Here is a 22,803-nt window from a genome sequence, read left to right as displayed (position 1 = left end):
TGAAGTCTTCTTCTGTGTCTCTGGGATAGATGGTGAGGAGGAAGGTTTCTCCGTCTCCCTCCTCTTCCTCCGCAGACATGAGTGATGATTTGGACACGGATGAAGTTCTGAAGGGCTTTGATTTTCTGGCTAATAGTGAAGACATGGAGGGTCCGTCAGAAACACACTCCTCCGCAGACAGAGCCGACTGGGGTGAGGAGCACACACACCACACGCTCTATAGATCACGCTGACACACACATGCAGATGCAGCAGCACAGGGGTCCAGATCATGCAGACGTCCGGGGTCGGTACGATTAGTCTCTTCTGCTCATCAAGGCTGCGTTTATTTGATCAAAAAATACTGTAAAAAATTTGCAATATTATTATAATGTAAATCATCTGTTTTCTATGTGAATATACAGTAAAGTGTAATTTATTCCTGTGATCAAAGCTGAATGTTCAGCATCATTACTCCAGTCTTCAGTGTCACATGATCCTTCAGAAATCACTCTAATATGAGGATCTGATGATCAAGAAACATTTATGATTATTATCAGTGTTGAAAACAGTTATTTACATGTTTATTTCAGGATTCTTTGATGGATAAAAAGGTTTTAAAAACAGCAATAGAATCTTTTGTAACATTATAAATGTCTTTATTGTCACTTTTGATCAGTTTAATGTGTCTCTTGATGAACAAAAGTGTTGATTTCTTTAAAAACATAAATCGTACTGACCCCAAACTTTTGAAGAGTAGTGCATAAACATTCATAATTAAAGGTGCAACAAGAGCGCATGATTGTGCAGATTCAGTCATATATCAGTATATCACAGTTTTCCGTGCAGTATTACATTGAGACTTTAGATAAAAACTTTGTCTACTTAAAGAAGGAATCGATTCTGAACTGAAACGAGTCGTCAGTAATTCAGTCTCACTTCCTGCTCATCCTGTAGGTTTGTAACTAATTAGCATAATGCCAGCCTCTGGTCTTGATTGGCTGAACAGCGTCTCTTAGCCCCGCCCACAAACACTGTAGTGTATCTGAGACTGGAAGAGTTTGGTTCAAGACGCTGTTTTCTGAGATTGATACGGTAAAACCCACGCCATCGTCACTGTTCGTATCACTGTGATCAAGAGCTGAGATTCAGATATGATAATGAGCGTTTGGTTTCTGACCAATTACAGCAGAGCAGCTCTCAGCGAGGCGGGGCTTAGAGAGACTGAATCCTTGATGGAAGAGTTTCAGACACTGAGAGGAAAGAGCTGAGGCTGCAGTGGAGATTATGAGGACATTAGGGTTTATTGATCTATGATGAATGTGTTGTAGGAGATTTAAAAAGCCTTTAAAATAGTATAATAGTGGCTCTTTAAAATAGAAACTTGTTTGCGACTTTGCATACATTTTTATTCCGTGGTGGGAACAATCTTCCTGACTTCACAGCAGCACTTTAATGACGTCAGCTCTAGTACGAGTGTAGAGGCTTCATCGGTCCAGAGCGGCTCACAGCATCGAGTGCACTGGATCATCCTGTAGATTGTGTTTGATTTACTGTCTCCTTGTGTGTTCCTCCACTCTCTCACACACACTCTCTCACACACACTCTCTCACACACACACTCACTCACTCTCACTCACACTCTCACACACACTCTCACACACTCTCACACACACTCTCTCACACACACTCACTCACTCACTCTCACACACTCTCACACACACACACACACACACACACACACACACACACACACACTCACACACACTCTCACACACACTCACTCACTCTCACTCACTCTCTCACACACACTCACTCACTCTCACTCACTCTCACACACTCTCACACACTCTTACTCACACACACACACACTCACACACACTCTCACACACACACACACACACACACACACACACACTCTCACACACACACACACACACACACACACACACACACACACACTCACACACTCTTACTCTCACACACACACACACACACACACACACACACACTCACACACACACTCTTACTCTCACACACACACACACACACACACACACACACACACACACACACACACACACACACACTCTTACTCTCACACACACACACACACACACACACACACACACACACTCACACACACTCTCTCACACACACACACACACACACACACACACACACACACACACACACACTCTTACTCTCACACACACACACACACACACACACACACACACACACACACACACACACACACACACTCACACACACTCTCACACACACTCTCTCACACACTCTTACTCACACACACTCTCTCATTCACTCTCACACACTCTTACTCACACACACTCTCTCACACACTCTTACTCACACACACTCTCTCACACACTCTTACTCACACACACACTCTTACTCACACACACTCTCTCACACACTCTTACTCACACACACTCCCTGCCCTCCTGATCCCATCTGTTGAGTCTCTGAAGAGAATTGGACTGATTTTTCTCCCGTTCGCACGTCCATCTTCCCATCGGATCGATCGGCTTTCAGAGGTTTAGGCAGATTGAAAACCTGCAGCTTCAGTTTCAGACCGTCGGCAAAACTAGTTCATGACTTCAGCACTATTCTGGAAGTGTGACGTCAGTCACATGATCACTTAAATAAAAAAAAGGCACTGAAAATGGGAGGAGCCACAGAAGCTCTAAACGCTACTTTATACTGTGTATTATTTATCATATTTTTTTAATGTAATACCATAATCAAACACACACTGGTTTGTAACGCACCTCAGTCGACACTGATAGACGTCCGTGTTCAATGAGAGTGTAGATTTGGATCAGAAGTTCTGACTGCTTCTGTAAATCGCTGTGTCGTCTGCCAGTGAAGCGCAGGAATGGCTCGTCGTGGCGTGTAACGTGTGTTCCTCCTCCTCCCCCGTGTAGAGAAGGAAGAGCAGAGCCCCTCGTCTGAGTCCTGGGACGTGGATGAGGGCCTGATCTCTAAACTCAAGGAACAGTACAAGAAGGAGCGCAAGGGCAAGAAGGGGGTGAAGAGTAAGTCGGACCGGACCCTCGCTCGCCCCCTCTCTCTCTCTCATTCCTGTGTTTCTTCTTCTAGTGGGCGACCGATGTCGGCTCTTCAACGACTGGTATCTGGAGCACAGGACGGCCAGAGAGAACGATAATATCAGTGAACCTCACAAACACCTGCACAGTATATCAGGGGATATGATTAAATATATACATGCTAGGAACCTGATAAATCATGCTAGCATTATGTTGAAACATGGTAGCAAAGTGCTAAATCATACTAGAAACATACCTGCAACGTGCAAAGATAGATAGATAGATAGATAGATAGATAGATAGATAGATAGATAGATAGATAGATAGATAGATAGATAGATAGATAGATAGAAGGATGGATGAAAGATAGATAGATAGAGAGATAGAGAGATAGATAGATAGATAGATAGATAGATAGATAGATAGATAGATAGATAGATAGATAGATAGATAGATAGATAGAAGGATGGATGAAAGATAGATAGAGAGATAGAGAGATAGAGAGATAGAGAGATAGATAGATAGATAGATAGATAGATAGATAGATAGATAGATAGAAGGCTTCAAAATAGGCTTCATTTTCTTTATGCAAAATATAATTTCTGACCGAACATGTCTGAAAAATTCTGAGCGAGCGTCTGTGCAGGTTTTGTGAGATTCAGTATATTTATATGTTCATTCAAAAAAAAATTAAAAATGGAAACCAATCTCCATTTCTGGTCATGGGCCAACCAGTGACATCACACTGATGATGTCAAAATGCCAGTTATTGGTCGTTTAATTGGCCTGATATATCGGTTTATCACTCATTTATTCTAATGTACCTATTTAAGTTCTTTCTCTTAAAAATCATTCGTTCAAAAACCAGCAGCTCTCTTCAGTTCTTCCCGTCACTCATCCAGTCACGTGTTTATCCTGTCATCCACTCCTCCTCTTCCTCCTTTTCCTCTTTTCATCCGTTGCTCTGAGTAAACGAGTGCAGCACCTGCTCTCTGTTTCCGTTCTCCATCATCTGTTCTTTCAGCATCCAGCTGCATCTCAAACACAACTACTGTTTCTTTTCTCCTGGTTATTGTTTCTGAGACGCTTTACTGCTCACTTCTGTTGCATTTTATGCTGGTGCTTTGAAAGGGGGTGTGGCTTGTTGACTCTGCCCCCAAGTGGGCGTGTATATAAACCAGGCTCCACCCCCTTCTCCTGCTTCCATTGTAAGAAAGTACCGAGTCGCTCGCTTGCCTCCTCAATTATCACTTTTCTTTCACTAATTTTTCCTCTCTGATTTCTCTCTGTGCCAAATCCCCTCATCAGAGCACAGTCCACCTTGAAAGCTAATCCTGAACCGTAAGCTTTCGATGAAGCACAGAAAGAGAAATGCTTCTGGTGATTGACTAGAAATGAAAGGTGGGCTGAACTGTGACGGGGAGTTGCACACCACAGAAGTAGATGAACGGTGTTGTTCTGTGTTTGTAGGGCCGAACCGGTGTAAGCTACAGGACATGTTGGCTAATCTGCGAGACGCAGAGGATTTGTCGTCTATTCAGCCTCCGGTGGCGCCGCCGGTGCGTCCCAACTTACCCCGCCTCAACGAGCACCAGCTGGGCCGCACCGACGAGGGTAATCCTGCCTCAAACACCATCAGTTTATGATCATTTGTTAACAAACAAGTATTCATTTCTTCAATGAGCTCATAGTTTCTGCATTCAATTATTACATTGTTTAAATTGTGGTTTGTGAAAAGCGCTATACAAATACATGTGAGTTGAGTTGAATGACCCCATCTCTGCAAACGGCTCATGTGTGTGTGACCCTGTTGCAGTGGAAGCCCTGACCTTTCCCCCGTCCTCGGGAAAGTCCTTCATCATGGGTTCTGACGAGGCGCTAGAGAGCGAGCTGGGTCTCGGAGAACTCGCCGGGCTCACTGTGGCCAACGAGGCTGAGAATCTGTCCTACGACGTGAGTACAGGGCTATTATCCAGAACTAAAAGTAAAACTTCAATTCTGGCAATACAAAAACCCTGGCAGACTCCCGCAGGCTTGAGACGACAGATCGTTAACGGCAGAAATCCGTACATTCACCATTCATCCATCCACCTCAAATATGGCTTATCACTTAAAACATGTAAGTCGTAGCAACTTTACCAGTCCTCTCGCTCTAATGCTAATAGATAAATGTGCGCTATTATTAGGCGCATATCTAAGGCCTCGTTTACACTGCAGGTCTTGATGCCCAATTCTGATTTGTTGCCTATATCCGATTTTTTTGACCGTCCGTTTACCCGTTCTTTCAATTGTGACCCATATCCGATTCATGAGTTTACACTTGCCGTACGATCTGAAACATTGCGCATGCTTAAAGGGTTAAATTATCTTGCACAGATGGACGAACGCAAAATATGATAGCTCTGCGATATATGCGAAGTTCGCCAAACATCGCCATGATTATGAGGCGGAGGAGGACAAAAAGGGCCATCATTGCAGCCTGTGCATATGCTTCAGTTATTGTGTGCGAGAGAGATCTCAGGACTGGCGGGAGCATATTGTTGCCGGCTTTAACGTGGAGCAGTGGGTCGACATTTTAGGATAAGCAAGCCAACCTTTGATATGTTGTGTCAATGTTTGTCCACATTCCTCTCCTACGATGACACAACGTTTCGTCAGGCCATCCGTCCCTTTGCAGAAGACTCAGAAAATCCGAGAAAGTCGTATTGGCACATATCCAATTTATATCTGATTTATTTCCACATATGAATGAGGCCTGAAACCGATCTCGAAATATCCGAATGCATGCGTTTTTTTCCTGTTTACATTGTCATAGAACACATACGATCTGCGTCACATATGAGAAAAAAAGGGGAATTGGGTCACATTTCACTGACAGTGTAAACGAGGCCTAAGTGTTTGTGTGGGAAGAGTTTACTGCATGACACACACATCACTGCATTTAACTTAAAATGCTCTTTTCAGTCAATACATGTTCAGTCATACAGATAAGAGTAATGCAGACTGTGAAGGGTTTACTTTTATTTTTTTAAATATCACAATAACAAAAAAAACGTTGTGCTTTTGTAAAATAATGTTGCTTTCTGATGTTTCGGTCTCAGTGAACTTGAGCGCATTCGATTCACATAAATGAACCTAAACTCAGCATATACTTGGGTTCGTTCACCCAAAGATGAAAGTTCTGTCAGTAATTACTCTCCCTCATGTTGTTCAACCCCGTCAGACTTTCGTTCATCTTCAGAACACAACTGAAGATATTTCTGATTAAATCTGAGAGCTGTCTCACTCCTCCATAGGCTTCCCTGTAATCGAGATCCGCCATCCCAGAAAAGTTAGTAAAGTTTAAAATAAAGTGAAAGTAAAGTAGAAAGTAAAGTGTTTAAAATAGTCTGAGTGACTACAGTGGCTCAACCATAAGTTCATCAAGTGATGAGAATACTTTTTGTGCGCAAAAAAAAACTAAAATATCAACTTTATTCAACTCTTCATGTTCTTCTGTGTGTCTCTGAGTGAGTTCACGTAGTGTAACAGTGCAGCGCTTCTGGGTTGTACGTCAGAACGGAGGCTCGCTATTGGCCGACGCTGGTCATGTGATGCGTGTGATGCTGGCCAATAGTGAGCCTCCATTCCGACATATTATCTAATTGTGTAGTTAAATTTAACAGCTGCTATTTTTCCTTCTCTATACTTTTTTATTTTACTATTTATTCATTATTTATTTATTTAACTATTTTTTTTTTTTTTTATAAATATATAATTTTGCTGTGTCATTATTGTTATTATTGCTGTTGTTGTTAGTTTAATTATGTATTTTTATGTACCATTACTGTTAATGAACATCATCAGTTTGTTCGGGGTTGGTTGGGGAGGGATTGAAAATGTAAAAAAATGCAAACTCTGTACTAACAATAGCATTTGTCTTTTGAATAAAAATAAAGAGAAAAAAAATGTTTAACAGCTGACAGATATTCAACATAACTCAGTCTAACAGAAGGATGGACAAAACCAGTCAAATATCAACTGAGTTCGTCATATTTTATTACAGTTTCTAAACTATAGCGAATAAACTGATAATGTGAGAAATGTTGAAGGTGTCTGAGTAAATCTAGGTTTGACTGTATATATTAAAATCATGGCCAGTGTTACGGTCAGTTCGTTCATCACCCTGTCGATGTGTTCGCTCCTTTCCTCAGATCACTAACAACAAAGACGCCCTGCGTAAGACGTGGAACCCGAAGTTCACCCTCAGGAACCACTTCGACTCGATCCGCGGCCTGGCGTTCCACCCGGTGGAGCCGGTCCTGATCACCGCGTCTGAAGACCACACGCTGAAGATGTGGAACCTGCAGAAAACTGCCCCAACCAAGAAGTCAGTCTTATCTCTACACCGTCACATCTCTCTACACTGTTCTGTGAGGGTTGGGTTCCGAACTCGCCACTTTTAATGGCAGCGACCCAGTTACGTCGCTACTACTGAGTACCAGTTCACATGAAATCAGTCGCTGCCAAATTTCGGTACCTGAGAGTATTTAAATACGAATCCTGCATGTTCTGCGTGTCTGTTTCATTTACCTCACACACACACACACACACACACACACACACACACACACACTGAAGCACGCGTGATGCTCACGTGTTTTTCAGTCTCACTATATGAGAACATGAATGCCTTTCCAGAGCCGCTCTGAGACAATGATATACAGTTTAATTTAAGAAAACTATCGTGATATCATTAACACACGGAAACTCAAAGGTCTTCACCACAACCTGTCAAAATAAAAGTTTGTTTTAACTTGATAATATATTACTGTTGTACAGTCGAATTTAAATATCTCAATTTAATAATAATACTAACACTAATAATAATAATAATAAATTATCAAAAATTATTATCTTTTTCTTCTATGTTGTAATTTTACCAGTATAAAGCTCAGTTGTGCCACATGTTGTTTGACAAAAAAGTTTAATTTAATATAAAAGATCAATTAAATTAATGTTTTATGTCTTCATTTGATTACTAGAAAATTCACAACACTATTATTCATAGAATTTTTATTTATTACTAAAATGGTTGTTTTAATTCATATTCAAGCATCACCGTCGATGGCAGACAGTGACCGATGCAGCTCTGGCATAATGTCAATAACACTTCTACAAATTACCGAAAACGGTACCATTGGGTACCAGCACTGAATTTCAGGAACCGGTTAAAATGTGAGCGGTCCCCAACCCTACCTGAGCCTGTGGTTCTCTGAGCTTCTCTCGTCGGTTCCTGACACTCTTGTGTTTGTGGTTTCAGGTGTGCAGCTCTTGATGTCGAGCCCATCTACACGTTCAGGGCTCACAGGTACAGCTCCTCCACAGTATAAACACAATGTGCTTAACTCTATGTTGAGAAAATTTTGTTTTCAGGCTCTACTAGAGCAGGTTTTCCTGCTTGAATGTTGATTATTCTCCTCATATTCTCCATTGTTGCGGCTCCTCTCTTCCCAGTCTGTCAGTAACGCTCTGTTTACTTCCTGTCTCTATGAAGCCCCTCCTTCTGAAAAGCACACTGTGCTCTGATTGGTCGCCTGGAGCAGTGTGTTGTGATTGGTCGAGCGCTTCGAGTGTGTTTTGGGAAATGTCCCGCCCCTTTCCATAACCGCCAGTTTAACACACTACTAACCAACTCAACCAGCCCCCACCCCTTTATTCAACCAGGCCCCACCCCTTTATTCAACCAGGCCCCACCCCTTTATTCAACCAGGCCCCGCCCCTTTATTCTGCATATGAATTATTATAATGAGGAATATTGTGACGTGTTCATTCCTGGAAGAAACTCAAGACATTACACACTTAACACAGACAGAAACTGCTCTTTAATGGATCATCTGAACATGTGCTGGTGTTCTGGTCCGCAGGGGTCCGGTTCTGTGTGTGGTGATGAGCTCGACTGGAGACCAGTGTTTCAGCGGGGGTTTAGACGGATCCATTCAGAGCTGGAACACTCCTAACCCCAACATCGACCCCTACGACTCCTACGGTACCAGTGTGTGTGTGTGTGTGTGTGTGGGACTGATGCTTTGTCCAAATACCCACACTTGTGCTCTTTACACTTGACCACTTGTCTACTTGCATGACGTATTTCCTCTATTTGGCCCAAGTGTTCAAGTAGGCGTAAAGACTGTGTGTGTGTAGAACTTTTGATTACTCGAAGGGACACACTTATAGTTTTGCTTTTATGATGGACAGATGCACTTTTATGATGGACAGATGCACTTTTATGATGATAGATGCACTTTTATGATGGACAGATGCACTTTTATGATGGATAGATGCACTTTTATGATGAATAGACACTTTTATGATGGACATGCACTTTTATGATGGACAGATGCACTTTTATGATGGATAGATGCACTTTTATGATGGACAGATGCACTTTTATGATGAATAGATGCACTTTTATGATGAATAGACACTTTTATGATGGACATGCACTTTTATGATGGACAGATGCACTTTTATGATGGATAGATGCACTTTTATGATGGACAGATGCACTTTTATGATGAATAGATGCACTTTTATGATGAATAGACACTTTTATGATGGATAGATGCACTTTTATGATGGACAGATGCACTTTTATGATGAATAGATGCACTTTTATGATGAATAGACACTTTTATGATGGACATGCACTTTTATGATGGACAGATGCACTTTTATGATGGATAGATGCACTTTTATGATGAATAGACACTTTTATGATGGACTGATGCACTTTTATGATGGACAGATGCACTTTTATGGTGGACAGATGCACTTTTATGATGGACAGATGCACTTTTATGATGGATAGATGCACTTTTATGATGGATAGATGCACTTTTATGATGGATAGATGCACTTTTATGATGGATAGACGCACTTTTATGATGGACAGATGCACTTTTATGATGGACAGATGCACTTTTATGATGGATAGATGCACTTTTATGATGGACAACTTTTATGATGGACAGATGCACTTTTATGATGGACAGATGCACTTTTATGATGGATAGATGCACTTTTATGATGGATAGATGCACTTTTATGATGGACAGATGCACTTTTATGATGGATAGATGCACTTTTATGATGGATAGATGCACTTTTATGATGGATAGATGCACTTTTATGATGGACAGATGCACTTTTATGATGGATAGACGCACTTTTATGATGGACAACTTTTATGATGGACAGATGCACTTTTATGATGGATAGATGCACTTTTATGATGGATAGACGCACTTTTATGATGGACAACTTTTATGATGGACAGATGCACTTTTATGATGGATAGATGCACCTTTATGATGGACAGATGCACTTTTATGATGGACAGATGCACTTTTATGATGGACAGATGCTGGACAGATGCACTTTTATGATGGACAGATGCACTTTTATGATGGACAGATGCACTTTTATGATGGATAGATGCACTTTTATGATAGACAGATGCACTTTTATGATGGATAGACGCACTTTTATGATGGGCAACTTTTATGATGGACAGATGCACTTTTATGATGGATAGATGCACCTTTATGATGGACAGATGCACTTTTATGATGGACAGATGCACTTTTATGATGGACAGATGCACTTTTATGATGGACAGATGCACTTTTATGATGGACAGATGCACTTTTATGGTGGACAGATGCACTTTTATGGTGGACAGATGCACTTTTATGATGGACAGATGCACTTTTATGATGGACAGATGCACTTTTATGGTGGACAGATGCACTTTTATGATGGACAGATGCACTTTTATGGTGGACAGATGCACTTTTATGGTGGACAGATGCACTTTTATGATGGACAGATGCACTTTTATGATGGACAGATGCACTTTTATGGTGGACAGATGCACTTTTATGGTGGACAGATGCACTTTTATGATGGATAGATGCACTTTTATGATGGACAGATGCACTTTTATGATGGACAGATGCACTTTTATGATGGATAGATGCACTTTTATGATTGACAGATGCACTTTTATGGTGGACAGATGCACTTTTATGGTGGACAGATGCACTTTTATGATGGACAGATGCACTTTTATGATGGACAGATGCACTTTTATGGTGGACAGATGCACTTTTATGATGGACAGATGCACTTTTATGATGGACAGATGCACTTTTATGATGGATAGATGCACTTTTATGATGGACAGATGCACTTTTATGGTGGACAGATGCACTTTTATGGTGGACAGATGCACTTTTATGATGGACAGATGCACTTTTATGATGGACAGATGCACTTTTATGATGGACAGATGCACTTTTATGGTGGACAGATGCACTTTTATGATGGACAGATGCACTTTTATGATGGACAGATGCACTTTTATGATGGATAGATGCACTTTTATGGTGGACAGATGCACTTTTATGGTGGACAGATGCACTTTTATGATGGACAGATGCACTTTTATGATGGACAGATGCACTTTTATGGTGGACAGATGCACTTTTATGATGGACAGATGCACTTTTATGATGGACAGATGCACTTTTATGATGGATAGATGCACTTTTATGATGGACAGATGCACTTTTATGGTGGACAGATGCACTTTTATGGTGGACAGATGCACTTTTATGATGGACAGATGCACTTTTATGATGGACAGATGCACTTTTATGGTGGACAGATGCACTTTTATGATGGACAGATGCACTTTTATGATGGATAGATGCACTTTTATGATAGATAGATGCACTTTTATGATGGACAGATGCACTTTTATGATGGATAGACGCACTTTTATGATGGACAGATGCACTTTTATGATGGATAGACGCACTTTTATGATGGACAACTTTTATGATGGACAGATGCACTTTAATGATGGATAGACGCACTTTTATGATGGACAACTTTTATGATGGACAGATGCACTTTTATGATGGATAGACGCACTTTTATGATGGACAGATGCACTTTTATGATGGATAGACGCACTTTTATGATGGACAGATGCACTTTTATGATGGACAACTTTTATGATGGACAGATGCACTTTTATGATGGATAGACGCACTTTTATGATGGATAGACGCACTTTTATGATGGATAAATGCACTTTTATGATGGACAGATGCACTTTTATGATGGATAGACGCACTTTTATGATGGATAGACGCACTTTTATGATGGATAAATGCACTTTTATGATGGATGGATGCGCTTTGATGACTTACTCTCTCTCTCTCTCTCTCTCTCTCTCTCTTTCTGATAGAGCCGTCAGTGCTGCGCGGGTCATTGTGTGGACACACAGATGCAGTGTGGGGTTTGGTCTACAGCTCGGCTCATCACACACTGCTGTCCTGCTCCGCTGACGGGACCGTGAGACTCTGGAACGCTGCAGACGCTGCTCCAGCCATTGCCCTCTTCAACCAGAACCAAGGTCACACACAGATTTAACACTTCCGTTGGCAAAAAATGTCGTTTTTTATTTTATTTTTGTATTTTGTTACATTTTATAATATTTTATGAATGATGTTTTCTTTTTTTTTTATGATGATGATAGTTAGATGATATCAGCATTGAAACTGACCCCAAAATAACATAATAAAAGTCTTAAAGGTGCAGTGTGTAAGTTTTAGCAGCATCTAGTGGTGAGGTTGTGAATCGCACCCAACAGAAGTTACGGTGTCCGACAGGAAGTGATGTCGTCGTCTGAGACAGCAGAGAGTAGCCAGTTAAACAATGAAGTTTCTTTACAAAGATAAATTAAGAAATTAGGTTTGCTTAATTATTCAGTAAAACAAAGTTATTGCGAATATTATTGTTACTTGTTCATCATTGTGTCAGTGTTTTATTCGCTGACTTTAGCTCGCTTCTTTACACGAAGACCAACATCGTGACGAAACGCGTTTGTCCGTTTAGGGCCACCGTAGAGACATATATATATATATATATATAATTTTTTTTTTTTTTTTTTTTTTTTTAGTAATGAATAATCTTTTTTGTTTGTTTTATTACTGTCATTAATGATGATGGTTAGATGATATTAGGATTGAAATACACCCCAAAATAACAAAGAATTAAAGAATGATTTAACACATCAGTTTACAATTTCTTATTTAAATTTTTTTTATTTCATTATTTTGCTGTCATTTGTAATTCTGGTTAGATGATATTAGGATTGGAATTCACCCCAAAAATAACATAAAATAAAATATTTTAAGTCATTCTTTAATTCTTTAAGACTTTTATTAGGTTTTGTTTTTTGTTTTTTTTGCTGTCATTCATGATTATGATTATGATTAGCTTATATTGGGATAGAAACACGCCCCAACATAATGGAGTCTTAAAGTTACACTGTGTAATTTGTTAAGTTGATTCTTTGCAAAAAACACTTTGTTCTTTCAAAATGATATGTGCTCATTAATGTGTAATTACTTCTACCAACTAATTAAGTATTCTCGTGAGCGTAGAATCTGCCATTTAGATGTGAGCGAGTCGCTCGAATGGCGGCAGCCATGTTGCGCCTCCATCTTGAAAATACATTAGCCAAAGAGGGACAAACCTTGAAATTCAAGCTTCGCCTTTCACGTCCTCGGAATGGGAGAGGCTGGAAAGTAATATTCGGTTGGTAGTCATATACAGTTTCACCACTAGATGGGGGAAAATCCTACACAGTGTAGCTTTAAAGAATGATTAGCGCACATCAGTTTACAAAAATCTAAAATAGTATTTTCTGAAGGCTCTTCTGTCGTATGAAACGTGTCAAGCACATGTGACGTGTGTGTGTTCCCCTGCTCCAGAAATGGGCGTCCCGTCGTCAGTGGATCTGGTGTGCTGTGACCCGGCTCACATGGTCACGGCCTTCAGTAACGGCAGGACCGGCATCTTCAACATGGAGACCCGACAGATGATCCTGGAGCTGGAGTCGCAGACCGCCGGGAAACCCGGTAATATTCCCACACATGACACATCAGCGCCACACATGATCAGCACTGTTTATAGCTCCACTACACACCGCACATATTAATGAACGCTTGACACTTAAGATCCTTACAATTTAAATAAGAAAATATATATTTTTCAGAGTGGTTAGAATTCCATTTTGAACTTTACAATAATGTTCTATTTGTTAACATGAATTAACTACATTAACAAGAACTAACAAACAACAAAACTTTTACAGCATTTATTAATCTTTGTTCATTTCAACATTTACTAAAACATGACTAATAATATATTTTTAATATCAAACGTTGTGCATTAGTGAACTAACAATGAACAAATTTTTATTAACTAACATAAAGATTAATAAATGCTATAAAAATAAATTGCTCATTGTTGTTAGTCCGTGCTAGCTAATGCATTTGGCAATGTTAAATTACACCTACCAATTTATTATTTGTTTTATTTGTAGTTATTTATTTGTACACTGGTATGTATTAATTCCTACGGAAGAGGATTGGGGCCAAGCAGTAATAAAAAATAAAACCATCTCGAGATTAAAGTCATTATAATGCGAGATTAAAATTTCGACTTTTTTTCTCGAAATTTAACAAGTTTTTTCTCAAAACACGACTTTATTCTCAATTTAATGAGTTTATTCTCAACATTTTATTTCAACTTTTTTCTCGAAATTTAACCATTTTTTTCTCAAAACACGACTTTATTCTCAATTTAATGAGTTTATTCTCAACATTTTATTTCAACTTTTTTCTTGAAATTTAACCAGTTTTTTCTCAAAACACGACTTTATTCTCAATTTAATGAGTTTATTCTCAACATTTTATTTCAGCTTTTTTCTCGAAATTTAACCAGTTTTTTCTCAAAACAAAACGACTTTATTCTCAAAATTTAATGAGTTTATTCTCAACATTTTATTTAATCTTTTTTCTCGAAATTTTCACGTTTTTTCTCAAAACACGACTTTATTCTCGAAATTTAATGTTTATTCTCAACATTTTATTTAGACTTTTTTTCTCAAAATTGAACGATTTTTTTCTCAAAACACGACTTTATTCTCGAAATGTAATGTTTATTCTCAACATTTTATTTTGATTTTTTTGCTCCAAATTTAGCGATTTTTTTTTTCTCAAAACATGACTTTATTCTTCAAATTTAATGTTTATTCTCAACATTTCATTTTGATTTTTTTCTCTCGAAATTTAACGAGTTTTTTCTCAAAACACGGCTTTATTCTCAATTTAATGAGTTTACTCTCAACATTTTATTTCAACTTTTTTCTCGAAATTTAACCAGTTTTTCTCAAAACACGACTTTATTCTTGAAATTTTATGAGTTTATTCTCAACATTTTGTTTCAACTTTTTTCTCGAAATTTAACTAGTTTTTTCTCAAAACACGACTTTATTCTCGAAATTTAATGAGTTTATTCTCAACATTTTATTTAAACTTTTTCTCAATTTAGCAAGTTTTTTCTCAAAACACGACTTAATTCTCGTAATTTAATGAGTTTATTCTCAACATTTTATTTAAACTTTTTTTCTCGAAATTTAATGTTTATTCTCAACATTTTATTTTTACTTTTTTATTGAAATTTAGCGAGTTTTTTCTCAAAACACGACTTTATTCTTAATTTAATGAGTTTATTCTCAACATTTTATTTCATCGTTTTTCTCGAAATTTAACCAGTTTTTTCTCAAAACAAAACGACTTTATTCTCAAAATTTAATGAGTTTATTCTCAACATTTTATTTAATCTTTTTTCTCGAAATTTTCACGTTTTTTCTCAAAACACGACTTTATTCTCGAAATTTAATGTTTATTCTCAACATTTTATTTAGACTTTTTTTCTCAAAATTGAACGATTTTTTTCTCAAAACACGACTTTATTCTCGAAATGTAATGTTTATTCTCAACATTTTATTTTGATTTTTTTGCTCCAAATTTAGCGATTTTTTTTCTCAAAACACGACTTTATTCTTCAAATTTAATGTTTATTCTCAACATTTCATTTTGATTTTTTTCTCTCGAAATTTAACGAGTTTTTTCTCAAAACACGGCTTTATTCTCAATTTAATGAGTTTACTCTCAACATTTTATTTCAACTTTTTTCTCGAAATTTAACCAGTTTTTCTCAAAACACGACTTTATTCTTGAAATTTTATGAGTTTATTCTCAACATTTTGTTTCAACTTTTTTCTCGAAATTTAACTAGTTTTTTCTCAAAACACGACTTTATTCTCGAAATTTAATGAGTTTATTCTCAACATTTTATTTAAACTTTTTCTCAATTTAGCAAGTTTTTTCTCAAAACACGACTTAATTCTCGTAATTTAATGAGTTTATTCTCAACATTTTATTTAAACTTTTTTTCTCGAAATTTAATGTTTATTCTCAACATTTTATTTTTACTTTTTTCTTGAAATTTAGCGAGTTTTTTCTCAAAACACGACTTTATTCTCGAAATTTAATGAGTTTATTCTCAACATTTTATTTCAACTTTTTTCTCGAAATTTAGCAAGTTTTTTCTCAAAACACGACTTTATTCTCAATCTAATGTTTATTCTCAACATTTTATTTAATCTTTTTTCTCGAAATTTAACCAGTTTTTTCTCAAAACACGACTTTATTCTCTAAATTTAATGAGTTTATTCTCAACATTTTATTTCGATTTTTGTTTCTCGAAATTTAACCAGTTTTTTCTCAAAACACGACTTAATTCTCGTAATTTAATGAGTTTATTCTCAACATTTTTTCGATTTTTTTCTCTCGAAATTTAACAAGTTTTTTCTCAAAACACGACTTTATTCTCGAAATTTAATGAGTTTATTCTCAACATTTTATTTTGACATTTTTTCTCAAAATTTAACGATTTTTTTCTCAAAACACGACTTTATTCTCGAAATTGAATGTTTATTCTCAACATTTTATTTAGACTTTTTCTCGAAATTTAGCGAGTTTTTTCTCAAAACACGACTTTATTCTTGAAATTTAATGAGTTTATTCTCAACATTTTATTTAAACTTTTTTTCTCGAAATTTAACAAGTTTAATCTCGCATTATAATGACTTTGATCTCGAGATGCTTTTATTTTTTTGTTATTGCTTGGCCCCAGTCCTCTTCCGTAAATTCCTGTTATTGGTACGTGACACAAAAAAAAACCTAAAACTGCCCCATAAATCATTTAAAAAAAAAAACTAAAACTACAATAAATCTTTTTTTTTTTACTAAAATTGCCCTTTAAAAAATAAATAAAATAAAAACTTAAACTTGCCCTATAAAAAAAAAACAAAAAACTTAAACGTTCCTATAAATAGAAGATGAGCGACTGGTAACGTCCTATGATCCTCTCTGACCTCTGACCTGTTTGATCTTCAGATGCGCCGTGTCAGATCAATAAAGTCCTGAGCCACCCGACGCTTCCCATCACCGTCACGGCACAGGAGGATCGGCACATACGCTTCTTCGACAACAACACCGGTAACGGAGGGACATCAAGAGTTATGATGATGATGATGATGATGTATATTCTCATGTTGATGGTTCTTTTCAGGCAAGTGTGTTCACTCTATGGTGGCTCATCTTGATGCTGTAACCAGTCTCGCGGTGGATCCCAACGGACTCTATCTGATGTCCGGCAGTAAGTTCACGCTTGCATACGGATCACAATCATGTAAACGCTTTTAATGCTGTTCTTTTATGAGGGAAAGATCATAAACGGGTCAAAAGAACCCTAAAAACATCACTTTTACTCTGATTATAAGTAGAGATTGACCGATTTTACCGATATTTAAAGTCCCCCTGTGCTGAAAATACAGCGTTTAATGTTGTTTATGTGTCTATGTGGTGTTTTTAATGTGCTTTAACTCAATCCATGTGTAAGTTCATAAGTCGACAGCATTGCTGAGTATTTCCTCCTTAAAACTGCAGTGAACCAAAGACAGTCTCAAAAACACGCTTTGAAATCGCTGGTGTTTCTGACGTCACAAACTACCTTGTAACCAATCAGATCAACGTGTGATCGTCAACCAGTGGATCTCTGAGTGAGTGAGTGAGTGGAGGCGGGGCTCATTTGCATATTCAGAGAACCGCGCATACTAAATGAGGCAAGGGTGTCGAGTTACATTCAAGATATTTTAAGGCATGAAGAATACACTTGTTTGCAGCTGAAAACACACAGTCGTTCTGTTTAGTTTCTAGCTCATGGTTTCCGTTGCCTGAGTTCTGGTTTGTTGCCATGGTTTCTCATTAGTTCTCACCTGTTCCCTGTTTCTTAAGTTATTAGTGTATATATCAGGTGTTTATTGACTACAGGAGGACTTTAAACAGTTTGTTCAGATTAGTGCTGTTTTTATAATGGTCAAAAACAAATAAACCGATAAATATCGGTTCTGTATATCCGTTATCGGCACATAAACATGCAAATAAATCGATATCGGTTATCAAAATAAATCAACATCAGTCAATCTCTACTTATGAGCACCGTTATCATTCCGTTTATTCAGCATGTGTGTGGATCAGTCAGAGGAAGTTGTTGATGTGAGTGAGTGTGTGTGTGTGTGTGTGTGTGTGTGTGTGTGTGTGTGTCAGGTCACGACTGCTCCGTGCGTCTGTGGAACATGGAGAGCAAGACGTGCATCCAGGAGTTCACGGCTCACCGGAAGAAGTTCGACGAGTCGATCCACGACGTGGCGTTTCATCCCACCAAATGCTACATCGGCAGCGCGGGAGCCGACGCCCTCGCTAAAGTCTTCGTATGACCTCTGACCTCCGACCCAAACCGCTTCCACGAACTCGAAGCTGATGATCCGGGCGGGCCTGGTGCTCGAGGGGAAGCACACACACACACACACACACACACACACACGAGGATCATCTCGGCTCCTCCTCCGTTCAGCCTCACAGGAAGTCTCACGCTTCCTAGATTAATTTTTTTATTATTTTCCTTTCATGATTTCTCTCCTGACGTGAGCGTGAGCGTGTCACTCTTTCTGGTTTCTCTCCTTTTAAACGACGTGCCTTTTGCTTCAAACAGTCTCGAGAAACTCGGCTCTCTCCGTTCCTCTCCGGCGAGTGGAAACAAACTCTTAAACTCACCAGATACGTCAAATTACTGCGAATCATTGAGAGCGATCTGGTCTAAAACACTGAAGCGCAGAGAATATGATCCTCTCGTCCGACCGACCGACCGACGTTAACTTATTCAAAACAATTTGTACATAATATAACATAAAAACGATGTTTAAGACCTTGCGGCTCAGAAAATTACTACGATGTTTGTGTGGGAATATAAACCAATCAAACGCTCTTTCACCCCAAGATCACATGACAAACGGCGCATTAAGATCTTTCATAATGTTCAACAATACTGGATCTGTGCTCGTTTTCTTTGTTAAATATACTTCAAGTCTTTGATTCTGTGGTGGATCCGTCTCTGACGGGCTTCTTGAGGTTCATCATAAGCGCTACGTTGAATTAATAATATTAATATGTTTACGCGTAAACCTGCAGTTTCTCCTGGATTTGATAAACTCCGTTTGCCTGTTTATGGATGTTTTTATTTTTAAAAACAGCGCGTCTGTGAAACCCTCTCTGGTCAGATCTCTAACGCTGATCGTTTGATTAGAGTTTATGAATATTTGTGATTATGCGGAAAAAGTCTTATAATAGTTTGAATGTGTTGCAGTTTTTGACCAGCTGTACTCAAAGTACAACGATTCGGGAGTCTAGAATTGTCTGAAATCTGTGATGTTTATTTATTTTTTGCCTTTTTCATCTTTTTTTTTTGCCTGTAATGCCAAATGAATAACTAGTGATCTGGGCCTCGGTGACGTCGGGCTCGTCCTCATCCTCGCCGGCTGCGCACGGGCGCTGGTTCGTGTGTTTGAGATGTAATAGTTCGGAACAGATACTAGTGTTTTTTATCAGTGTATGACTGGTGATCGGTTGCTAATAGATCGTAACCCACGTTTTGCAGGTTGAGGTTTTTTATTTGAAACTCTTCTGCTTTATTGGTCTGTGATTACTTGAACTCTAGACGTGCGTGTGCAGGTCTGCGTGTTTTTAACTGCTAGGATAGAGACTTTCTGCTTTTATGGGGATTGTTTGCCTTTAAATGATGACATGAGCACTACAAGAGAACTGAGTGTTTGTGTGTTTCCTTCAGCCAGAGGTTTGCTACTCGACCAAATGTTGTTAAAGGACTAGTTCAGCCAAACTTGAAATCTGTCAGCGTTTACTCGCCCTCGAACCCGTGGCACTTTCTCCCTCAAACATCTTTTTAAGTTAACTGTGATTTTTTATGGGGGGGGGGATGAGCCGTCGGACATCCAAAATCTCCATTTCTCGCGACTCCATATTTAAAACTCACAATCGACTTTTTTCCTCAGAATTGAAAAAACAAACTAGGAATTACGAGGAAAATGCGATTGGGCTTTAATGTCTGAATTGTGATATAAGCTTGAAATTCTGAGGAGAAAAATGTCAAAATTGTGAGATATATACTCGCTATTAAAAATGGTAATTATGACTTTTAATATCACAGTTTTGACTTTCTGGCAACTTTGAGTCTACAGATGAAACTTGGAAAAATTAGCATATCGTGCAAAAGTTCATGAATTTTGGTAATTCAACTTAAAGGTGAAACTAATATATAGACTCATTACATGCAAAGTGAGATATTTCAAGCCTTTATTTGTTATTACTTTGATGATTATAGCTTATAGCTTATGCAAACCCTAAATTCAAAATTTTCATAAGCTGAAAGCAATAATCATCAAAGTAATAACAAATAAAGGCTTGAAATATCTCTCTTTGCATGTAATGAGTCTATATATTAGTTTCACCTTTAAGTTGAATTACCAAAATTCATGAACTTTTGCACGATATGCTAATTTTTCCAAGTTTCACCTGTATATTCTCCGAATTATGAAAAAAAAAATATTGCAAGTATCTCACAAGTCAATCTTTTTTCTAAGTAATTGCAACTTTTTTCTCACAGTTCTGACATTTTTTTCTGAATTGTGAGTTTATCTCCCAGTTCTGAGGAAGAAAAATCAATTGCGAATAATTTCTCGCAATTCCAAATTTAAAACTCATAATTGACTTTTTTTTCTCAGAATTGTAGGACAAACTAGGAGAAAAAATGATGGGTTTATAAAGTCTGAATTGTGAGATATTGGCTATTCTTGCAATTAAAAATGCTAATTGTGACATTTAATGAGCGGCTCATTTTGCGGTGTTGAAAACAGCATCTCCGACACTGGAACACGAGGGTGATTAAATCGTTATTTTTTTTCATTTTTGGATTCTTCTCCTTTAAATCTGAGGCACGTTTGACGTTGAGCTCGTGCACTGAGCGCGCGCTGGTGTGGGACGTTGAAAGGGAACCGCGTGCGTGCGCGTGCGTGTTTTCGTACTAGTAAATATATTTTCTGATTTCGTTCATTTTCGGTGCGTATTAATTTTAGATATATAAGAAAGAATCTCAATATGTATAGTTTTAAAGTATTGATCAACAATCTATTTATGAACCAGAATACAGTGTATATTAACCTGCGAAGCTAACAGTGAAGATTAATCGATATTTGTGCTAGAGAGAGTAGTTCGCGCCACCTGCTGGTCAGAGATGGGAACTGTACAGCTGACTCGGCTACTGAACATACTAAAGTGCTCAACGGAGATTTAATAACCGGTTACTGATCGATCGACGCGCTTCAATGATTATCGGAAACATTAAAGAGTTGAGATGGAGAATTTGAAGGGAGTTTGATTGGACGATCGGACTGTGACGTCACGAGCGAGACGTGTTCCGGTTCCGCCTGTATAGAGCTGTCACTGAACTTTTACCCTTTTGGTTGTATAGAGAGAGAGTGGAAAGATTGTTAATAAATGCTATACTCCTCTTGTACATATTTTATTATTGATATTACAGTTTATTCTTGATTTCTTGTTGTATTCTTTTTTTTTCCTCAGATGGACATTTATCAATATAATACAATAATAAAAGAATATGTTGTATTTCACGTGTGTTTCGTATTTTGTGATTCATGCAGTGACATTCCATTTACCTATGGGTTCCTGCGCTCATGGAAAACCTGGAAAAGTCTTGGAAATTTCAATGGTGGATACACTATTTTTATTTATTTTTTTGCTCAAAAATAGAATTATTTCATGAAGATTTTAATATTCTGGGACATTAAGCCACATGTGAAGGTCACGTGTCACAGATGATGTTGCAGTAAGTCACCGCGGCCACCAGAGGGCGCTGCTGGATTCATTATTTCAGTAGACTGAAATTCACAATATATTTTTTTTTCCCATAAGCTGTCACTGTTTTGAAATAAATTAATACATTTGTTTATTAAAGACGCATTAAAATTATCAAAAGTGTAAGAACAATACATTTATAATGTTACAAGAGATTCTATTTAAAATGCTGTTCTTCTGATCTTTCTGTTCATCAGAGAATCCTGGAAAATAAGCGATGTCTCTAGTAACGGTTTCCATAAAAATATGAAGCAGCACAACTGTTTTCAGCTTTGATCACAGGCATTTGTATTTTTGGCTGTACTATAATCTCATGTGAAAATGAAATGCAAGTACAAAAATAAACTCATTATTTTTTATTTATTTTTTCACATTTTTGTTCATGCTGTTTCCATTAGAAACACAATTAGTGCGGAGAAGTATGAGCGTCATAATGAGGCGAAATATTCCTCTCGTGTTTCTGAAAGAATTGCATCAGTGAGTCACAGCGGCTGAAAG

General features: G+C 37.9%; 1 protein-coding gene across 2 annotated transcripts in view; it reads left to right on the top strand.

Moving 5' to 3' along the window:
- Positions 1-22,056, top strand: part of strn (striatin, calmodulin binding protein) — a 60,582-nt gene extending 38,526 nt beyond the window's left edge. The window contains exons 7-18 of one of the 2 annotated variants that reach the window (XM_081357341.1): positions 30-192; positions 2,927-3,037; positions 4,520-4,663; positions 4,866-5,002; positions 7,243-7,418; positions 8,352-8,399; positions 8,956-9,077; positions 12,348-12,515; positions 13,879-14,025; positions 17,416-17,517; positions 17,591-17,677; positions 18,628-22,056. In XM_081357341.1, the coding sequence (XP_081213467.1) occupies positions 30-192; positions 2,927-3,037; positions 4,520-4,663; positions 4,866-5,002; positions 7,243-7,418; positions 8,352-8,399; positions 8,956-9,077; positions 12,348-12,515; positions 13,879-14,025; positions 17,416-17,517; positions 17,591-17,677; positions 18,628-18,797 (1,575 nt within the window). In that variant the 3' untranslated portion in view covers positions 18,798-22,056. The remainder of the gene's footprint in view (positions 1-29; positions 193-2,926; positions 3,038-4,519; positions 4,664-4,865; positions 5,003-7,242; positions 7,419-8,351; positions 8,400-8,955; positions 9,078-12,347; positions 12,516-13,878; positions 14,026-17,415; positions 17,518-17,590; positions 17,678-18,627) is intronic. The other variant, XM_081357342.1, reaches the window with a different exon arrangement.
- The last annotated feature ends 747 nt before the right edge of the window (positions 22,057-22,803 follow it).

Source organism: Scardinius erythrophthalmus, assembly GCF_964197995.2.
Source record: "Scardinius erythrophthalmus genome assembly, chromosome: 25".
In the NCBI taxonomy this organism is placed as follows: Eukaryota; Metazoa; Chordata; class Actinopteri; order Cypriniformes; family Leuciscidae; genus Scardinius; species Scardinius erythrophthalmus.
This window is presented reverse-complemented; position numbering and strand designations above follow the sequence as displayed.